This window comes from Haematobia irritans, unplaced genomic scaffold, assembly GCF_050003625.1.
Source record: "Haematobia irritans isolate KBUSLIRL unplaced genomic scaffold, ASM5000362v1 scaffold_6, whole genome shotgun sequence".
NCBI lineage: Eukaryota > Metazoa > Arthropoda > Insecta > Diptera > Muscidae > Haematobia > Haematobia irritans.
Genome location: NW_027445819.1, coordinates 1,130,599 through 1,139,577, shown reverse-complemented (window position 1 = coordinate 1,139,577; position 8,979 = coordinate 1,130,599). Strand labels below are relative to the sequence as shown.

At 34.8% G+C, this 8,979-nt stretch overlaps 2 protein-coding genes across 2 annotated transcripts; both read left to right on the top strand.

The window, feature by feature from the left end:
* LOC142242722 (histone H3) lies at positions 1-411 on the top strand. The gene has a single exon (XM_075314281.1). It carries the CDS (start codon positions 1-3, stop codon positions 409-411), a length of 411 nt encoding a protein of 136 aa, XP_075170396.1.
* A 1,524-nt stretch (positions 412-1,935) lies between these two features.
* Positions 1,936-8,576, top strand: LOC142242721 (histone H1-like). The gene is made up of 2 exons (XM_075314280.1): positions 1,936-2,391; positions 8,298-8,576. The coding sequence occupies exons 1-2, from the start codon at positions 1,936-1,938 to the stop codon at positions 8,574-8,576; spliced, it is 735 nt and encodes a 244-aa protein (XP_075170395.1).
* Positions 8,577-8,979: the final 403 nt, after the last annotated feature.

Genomic DNA, 8,979 nt, shown 5'->3' with positions numbered 1-8,979 from the left:
ATGGCTCGTACCAAGCAAACTGCCCGTAAATCTACCGGTGGCAAAGCCCCTCGTAAGCAATTGGCTACTAAAGCTGCTCGTAAGAGTGCCCCAGCCACCGGCGGTGTCAAGAAGCCCCATCGTTTCCGCCCTGGTACCGTTGCTTTGCGTGAAATCCGTCGTTACCAAAAGAGCACAGAATTGTTGATCCGCAAATTGCCTTTCCAACGTTTGGTTCGTGAAATTGCCCAAGATTTCAAAACTGACTTGCGTTTCCAGAGTTCTGCTGTCATGGCCTTGCAAGAAGCTAGCGAAGCCTACTTGGTTGGTCTATTCGAAGATACCAACTTGTGCGCTATCCATGCTAAGCGTGTCACCATCATGCCCAAGGATATCCAATTGGCCAGACGTATTCGTGGAGAACGTGCTTAAATTTTTGACATATTAAAAGCCAACTTTTTTTACAAAAACAATCGGTCCTTTTCAGGACCACAATATTTTTATAAAAAGAGAAAATTTTTTTTCAATACTTTACAGTTGACAAGAATTTATTCTTTATTATTTGATATCAATAAACTATATTGCATTTGTGTTTTTTTTTTTTTTTGTATTAGGTTGGATATGAAGGGAATGTTGTTATATGATGTAGATTTTGCTTTCCAATGGTTTTACATTTTTTCGTACTCATTCACAATTTCCATTTTTTCGTACTCATTCACAATTTATTTTCTATTAATTTATTTTTTCAAAAGAAGAAAAGATATAAGTAGGAGGATTTGTTTCTTATTTTCATCTAATGCTACATTCAATGCGGCAAACATTTTATGAAATATTTTCTAACCCTATATGGCAAACTTTTCGTAACAAATCGGAGATTATTTTTGAATTTTCTAGGGTGTTTATTGTTTATATATTTCCTAAAGTCGTTAGACTTAAATTTATTCCCTCTGCTGTTATAATTCTTTTAGTTTTTTTTTTTGCGAAATTTTATATCAAAAATAGCCAATTACTTTACTTCTTTGGCTAGAGGTGGTATATCAGCTATGGCAAATTTTTATTCATAGTATTTCGATTTAAAATTTTGTTAAAATGGTATTATAATCCGACATGTATTTTTTCTACGATGTTTTAATATTTTTCATATATACATTTCATTTCTTTTGCAAATATTTTAATTTTATGGTTTCAACTATATTCAACATTGTTAACATCGCTGTACATGATATACCACACCTTCACGATTATTTTAACTTTTCGTTACAATTTGACACTTTTTATTAATAATGTTATATTTTAGTATAAATGTGTGATTTCTATTATATTTTTGAATGAAAATTTCCTAAAACATTTTTAGTTTTGAGCTTTGAAATTAATTTGCAGAAAAACTTTTATTCATGGAAAATATCCCAATATGATGAATTCCACTGTCATAGACGACATAATATAATTGAATATTTTACCATGAAAACTATGCAAATTGTATAATTTTTTCGTATTTCTTTAAAGAAAACATATCAAGATTCCCTATAATTTTTTTATTTTATACAATTTTCAATAAAAATAGTAAAATTTATATAATTTAGTTGGAAATTTATGATGACACTTTTATAAACTTACAACTCAAAAGATTATAATACTCTAGCCCTTCAATATTATTAATTGAAATTCTTTTTGTCATTTAGGTGGATATCTCTACTAGAGAAATGTGATAAATTCCAATTAAATATATTTACTATGTCATCATAAATTTAATTATTCTATCAAAACTTTTGTGAAAAAATTTATTCTCTTCCACACAAGAATTCACAAAATTTCGTAGCTGACTACTATGTACTTCTCATAATTCCGATGTACCCAAGAATAGCTAGTTCGAACGGTAAAAATCATATATAATAAACGTACACGCGTGTTAGTGTATATTAGTGCTTGAAGTGAATCAAAGTGAAAAACAAAAACATGTCTGACGCCGCCGTAGTTGAAGCCACCGCATCTCCAGTTGCCGCTGTTGAGAAAAAGGCACCTAAAAAAGCTGCTGCCAAGGCAAAGAAGCCCTCTGCTGCCCCATCTCATCCACCAACCCAACAAATGGTCGATGCTGCCATCAAAACATTGAAAGAACGTGGTGGTTCATCATTGCCTGCCATCAAGAAATATTTGGCCAGCACCTACAAAGTTGATGCCCAAAAATTGGCTCCCTTCATCAAGAAGTATTTGAAAGGCGCTGTTGCCAGTGGAAAATTGATCCAAACTAAAGGTAAGGGTGCATCTGGTTCATTTAAAATGTCTAAAGCAATGAGCGCCGAAAAGAAGAAGGCCCCAGCTGGTGATAAGAAAAAGAAGGCTGCCGCACCCAAAAAGGCCAGTGGAGAAAAGAAGGCTGCTGCAAAGAAACCTTCTGCCGCTAAGAAGACAGCAGAAAAGAAGAAGACCGAAAAGGCTAAGGCTAAAACTGCCAAAAAGACCGGTACAGTTAAAGCTAAACCAGCAAAAACCGCCGCCAAGGCCAAGGCCTCCGCCACAAAACCAAAAGCACCCAAGGCAAAAACAGTAGCAGCAGCCAAACCCAAAAAGGCCGCCGCTGCCAAGAAACCAGCTGCTAAAAAAACCGCCGCCAAGAAGTAAATTTTCTATTTCATGGCAGAATGATTATTTTCGATATTCGAAAGCAGTTTATCTAACAGCCCTTTTCAGGGCTACAAAATATCTTTGAAAAAGAGAACAAATTTTATGCAAACAATTTTGTTTTGTTACCTAATTTTTATTTAAATAAATATACATTGTACTTAATCTATTTTTCACGGTAAAATTGAAATTTATAATCACATGTTTTATGGGAATTTTTCCAAAACTGGATTAGCCAATTGGGATGTGGTAATAAACCACAGCAATTAGAATTCTAGAAAAAAAGGTTTCATGTACCTACGCATAGAGTCATCATCAAAACTCACACACACACACATCCTTTAACTCTACGCCATTTACAGTAATGCATACGATCAATGTAATAAAGTCTTTTACTCTGAGAAAAATATTATAGCGACGTTATTATAATGAAGAAAAATAAAAAGAAGAAATATTGAAGAAACAGTAATGAAATGCCAAATTAGAATTTTAATAGAAGTTAGACATAGTAATGAAATGCCATAATAGAATTTTAATAAAATGAAGATTACAACATTGAATTTTTCTTAGTTGAAAATCAATTATTTCTTATTATTCGATGGAAGATGTATTTTTTTTTTATTGAAATAAAATAAAGATATTTTGTTTTTAGTTGATCAACAAAGAAAATCTCTTTTTTAATGATTTTTGTGGCCCTGAAAAGGGCCTTTGATGGTGGAGGAAATAAATTTTCGACGAAATATAAAGCCATTTACTTGGAGCTGGTGTACTTAGTAACGGCTTTGGTACCTTCACTGACAGCGTGCTTAGCCAATTCACCGGGCAATAATAGACGAACGGCAGTTTGGATTTCCCGACTGGTGATGGTGGAACGCTTGTTGTAGTGAGCCAAACGAGAGGCTTCGGCGGCAATACGTTCGAAGATATCATTAACGAAACTGTTCATGATGCTCATTGCCTTTGAAGAGATACCAGTATCGGGATGTACTTGCTTCAACACTTTGTAAATGTAGATGGCATAACTCTCCTTACGCTTGGTGCGTCTCTTGGTCTTGTCACCCTTTGTGATGTTCTTTTGGGCTTTGCCGGCCTTCTTTGCTGCTTTACCACTGGCTTTTGGAGGCATTTTCACTATTTTTTTTTTCACACAAACACTGTTTACACTGTTCAAAAGAGAATTTTGTGTGTGCGCAGCGATGAGCACACATTTGTACCATTTCGTGGACAAGATATTCAGGTAGCGGAAAACGAGCCTCTTCGTGCAGCAAAACAACCCTCAAATGTATTAAATAGCTCGAACGAAAAGTATATAAAGAACTGACAACTAGTTAAACGCTATCATTAGTGTTTTGTGAAGTGAAGTGAAAAAGAAAAAACAATTGAAACATGTCTGGACGCGGTAAAGGTGGCAAAGTTAAGGGAAAGGCAAAGTCTCGTTCCAATCGTGCTGGGCTTCAATTCCCCGTCGGTCGTATTCATCGTCTTTTGCGCAAAGGCAACTATGCTGAGCGTGTTGGTGCTGGAGCTCCAGTTTACTTGGCTGCTGTGATGGAATACTTGGCCGCTGAAGTTCTTGAATTGGCTGGTAACGCTGCTCGTGACAACAAAAAGACAAGAATTATCCCTCGTCACTTGCAATTGGCTATCCGTAATGACGAAGAATTGAACAAATTGTTGTCCGGTGTCACCATTGCTCAAGGTGGTGTATTGCCAAACATCCAAGCTGTTCTCTTGCCCAAGAAGACCGAAAAGAAGGCTTAAATTATCTACAAGAAAATGTAAATACAGACCATCGTATCTCAACAATCCGTCCTTTTCAGGACGACAAAACATTTTTAAAAAGAGAAAAAATATTTTCAAACAATATAATTTCATACATACTTTCTTTCTGTAACAATAAAATTTACTATAAAAAAATTTATATGAAGATATTCATCTGTCATGGCATCGAAAAATTTCGCCACTTCATATTTTCATTTTGTTCCTATCTAATGCCATTTATTCCTAATATCGAAAAACAACAAATTCCCACCAATTTCATTAAGAGAGCATTCGTTTTCTGAGCCGAAGTGTTTTAATTTTCATCTGTATCAACCCTGATTATTTACTACATATGTATCTTTTGTATGCTTTGGCAAAGCCGAAGTCTAGTAGGATCGTAAGTGTTCGTAACTTCTAGCGGGAAGTTGCAAATAGTTGATGACAGAGAAAGCTGTTTGTATCAATACATACATAACTGATTTCTGCAAAAAGAGAGTAAGAACGTCACGCAAAAGAACAAATGACACTAGGATCGAGTACAGTGCAACATAGAATCATTTTCTTTGATTTCTGCAAAAAGAGAGTAAGAGAATCATAGAATCATTTTCTTTGGGGAATGGGACGAGAAATGACATATAGAGAATTGCATATATGTTTCGTATGTATTACATTCGTAGTATTTTTCTTTTGTAGCGTATGTCATGTTTTTCAAGTGCCGACGGCAGAAAAATAGCATAGTAGTCGCCTTTGGTAAGTCCATACATAATTGTTTCATTGGGTTAGTAACAATGTTTTGCCGACGGCAAACCAAATGTTTGTAATTTTATTTAAACCAAGTAAATTTAAAATTTTATTATTAAAATAATTAAATAAATTTGTAACAAGATGATCTCTTTTGTAAATATATTTTGTGGTCCTGAAAAGGACCGATTGTTTTTGTATTAAAGTATTTAAATATTCTCCAAATAGCGTCAAGAAAATGTTTAACCGCCGAAACCGTACAAAGTGCGGCCTTGTCTCTTCAAAGCGTAGACGACATCCATAGCGGTGACGGTTTTACGCTTAGCATGTTCGGTGTAGGTGACAGCATCACGAATAACGTTTTCCAAAAACACCTTGAGGACACCACGGGTTTCTTCGTATATCAATCCAGAGATACGTTTTACACCGCCACGACGAGCCAAACGTCTGATTGCAGGCTTGGTAATACCTTGGATGTTATCACGCAACACTTTACGATGACGTTTAGCGCCACCTTTTCCCAAGCCTTTGCCACCTTTACCACGACCAGTCATTTTTCACTTTTAAATTTCACTTCACGAATGATGCACAAGAACTAATACTGTTCCAGCCTCATTTCGCTTCTATTTATACAAAAATGCCCTGAAATGCTTACTAATATTAATGACACGATCTACCCTCGGGTTCGTTCGTGTATACTTCGTGTTTATACAGGCAGCTGTAAGATACAATATTTCAATCTTTCCCTACACACACCCTTAACTAACAGTTTGCGCGCTCAATTTTTCTATAAATATGCGCGTTCATGCTCGGCACACAAGTAATAACGTTTTGACAGTGTTTGTGTTCATATCTTGTGAAGTGAAGAATTAAAGTGAAAAATGGCTCGTACCAAGCAAACTGCCCGTAAATCTACCGGTGGCAAAGCCCCTCGTAAGCAATTGGCTACTAAAGCTGCTCGTAAGAGTGCCCCAGCCACCGGCGGTGTCAAGAAGCCCCATCGTTTCCGCCCTGGTACCGTTGCTTTGCGTGAAATCCGTCGTTACCAAAAGAGCACAGAATTGTTGATCCGCAAATTGCCTTTCCAACGTTTGGTTCGTGAAATTGCCCAAGATTTCAAAACTGACTTGCGTTTCCAGAGTTCTGCTGTCATGGCCTTGCAAGAAGCTAGCGAAGCCTACTTGGTTGGTCTATTCGAAGATACCAACTTGTGCGCTATCCATGCTAAGCGTGTCACCATCATGCCTAAGGATATCCAATTGGCCAGACGTATTCGTGGAGAACGTGCTTAAATTTTTGACATATTAAAAGCCAACTTTTTTTACAAAAACAATCGGTCCTTTTCAGGACCACAATATTTTTATAAAAAGAGAAAATTTTTTTTCAATACTTTACAGTTGACAAGAATTTATTCTTTATTATTTGATATCAATAAACTATATTGCATTTGTGTTTTTTTTTTTTTGTATTAGGTTGGATATGAAGGGAATGTTGTTATATGATGTAGATTTTGCTTTCCAATGGTTTTACATTTTTTCGTACTCATTCACAATTTCCATTTTTTCGTACTCATTCACAATTTATTTTCTATTAATTTATTTTTTCAAAAGAAGAAAAGATATAAGTAGGAGGATTTGTTTCTTATTTTCATCTAATGCTACATTCAATGCGGCAAACATTTTATGAAATATTTTCTAACCCTATATGGCAAACTTTTCGTAACAAATCGGAGATTATTTTTGAATTTTCTAGGGTGTTTATTGTTTATATATTTCCTAAAGTCGTTAGACTTAAATTTATTCCCTCTGCTGTTATAATTCTTTTAGTTTTTTTTTTGCGAAATTTTATATCAAAAATAGCCAATTACTTTACTTCTTTGGCTAGAGGTGGTATATCAGCTATGGCAAATTTTTATTCATAGTATTTCGATTTAAAATTTTGTTAAAATGGTATTATAATCCGACATGTATTTTTTCTACGATGTTTTAATATTTTTCATATATACATTTCATTTCTTTTGCAAATATTTTAATTTTATGGTTTCAACTATATTCAACATTGTTAACATCGCTGTACATGATATACCACACCTTCACGATTATTTTAACTTTTCGTTACAATTTGACACTTTTTATTAATAATGTTATATTTTAGTATAAATGTGTGATTTCTATTATATTTTTGAATGAAAATTTCCTAAAACATTTTTAGTTTTGAGCTTTGAAATTAATTTGCAGAAAAACTTTTATTCATGGAAAATATCCCAATATGATGAATTCCACTGTCATAGACGACATAATATAATTGAATATTTTACCATGAAAACTATGCAAATTGTATAATTTTTTCGTATTTCTTTAAAGAAAACATATCAAGATTCCCTATAATTTTTTTATTTTATACAATTTTCAATAAAAATAGTAAAATTTATATAATTTAGTTGGAAATTTATGATGACACTTTTATAAACTTACAACTCAAAAGATTATAATACTCTAGCCCTTCAATATTATTAATTGAAATTCTTTTTGTCATTTAGGTGGATATCTCTACTAGAGAAATGTGATAAATTCCAATTAAATATATTTACTATGTCATCATAAATTTAATTATTCTATCAAAACTTTTGTGAAAAAATTTATTCTCTTCCACACAAGAATTCACAAAATTTCGTAGCTGACTACTATGTACTTCTCATAATTCCGATGTACCCAAGAATAGCTAGTTCGAACGGTAAAAATCATATATAATAAACGTACACGCGTGTTAGTGTATATTAGTGCTTGAAGTGAATCAAAGTGAAAAACAAAAACATGTCTGACGCCGCCGTAGTTGAAGCCACCGCATCTCCAGTTGCCGCTGTTGAGAAAAAGGCACCTAAAAAAGCTGCTGCCAAGGCAAAGAAGCCCTCTGCTGCCCCATCTCATCCACCAACCCAACAAATGGTCGATGCTGCCATCAAAACATTGAAAGAACGTGGTGGTTCATCATTGCCTGCCATCAAGAAATATTTGGCCAGCACCTACAAAGTTGATGCCCAAAAATTGGCTCCCTTCATCAAGAAGTATTTGAAAGGCGCTGTTGCCAGTGGAAAATTGATCCAAACTAAAGGTAAGGGTGCATCTGGTTCATTTAAAATGTCTAAAGCAATGAGCGCCGAAAAGAAGAAGGCCCCAGCTGGTGATAAGAAAAAGAAGGCTGCCGCACCCAAAAAGGCCAGTGGAGAAAAGAAGGCTGCTGCAAAGAAACCTTCTGCCGCTAAGAAGACAGCAGAAAAGAAGAAGACCGAAAAGGCTAAGGCTAAAACTGCCAAAAAGACCGGTACAGTTAAAGCTAAACCAGCAAAAACCGCCGCCAAGGCCAAGGCCTCCGCCACAAAACCAAAAGCACCCAAGGCAAAAACAGTAGCAGCAGCCAAACCCAAAAAGGCTGCCAAGAAACCAGCTGCTAAAAAAGCCGCCGCCAAGAAGTAAATTTTCTATTTCATGGCAGAATGATTATTTTCGATATTCGAAAGCAGTTTATCTAACAGCCCTTTTCAGGGCTACAAAATATCTTTGAAAAAGAGAACAAATTTTATGCAAACAATTTTGTTTTGTTACCTAATTTTTATTTAAATAAATATACATTGTACTTAATCTATTTTTCACGGTAAAATTGAAATTTATAATCACATGTTTTATGGGAATTTTTCCAAAACTGGATTAGCCAATTGGGATGTGGTAATAAACCACAGCAATTAGAATTCTAGAAAAAAAGGTTTCATGTACCTACGCATAGAGTCATCATCAAAACTCACACACACACACACATCCTTTAACTCTACGCCATTTACAGTAATGCATACGATCAATGTAATAAAGTCTTTTACTCTGA

Coding starts and splice junctions, on each gene's coding strand:
- LOC142242722 (XM_075314281.1), top strand. CDS start 1: ATGGCTCGTACCAAGCAAACTGCCCGTAAATCTACCGGTGGCAAAGCC.
- LOC142242721 (XM_075314280.1), top strand. CDS start 1,936: ATGTCTGACGCCGCCGTAGTTGAAGCCACCGCATCTCCAGTTGCCGCT. Junction 2,392..8,297: donor CTTCTGCCGCTAAGAAGACA/GCAGAAAAGAAG, acceptor GATAAGAAAAAG/AAGGCTGCCGCACCCAAAAA.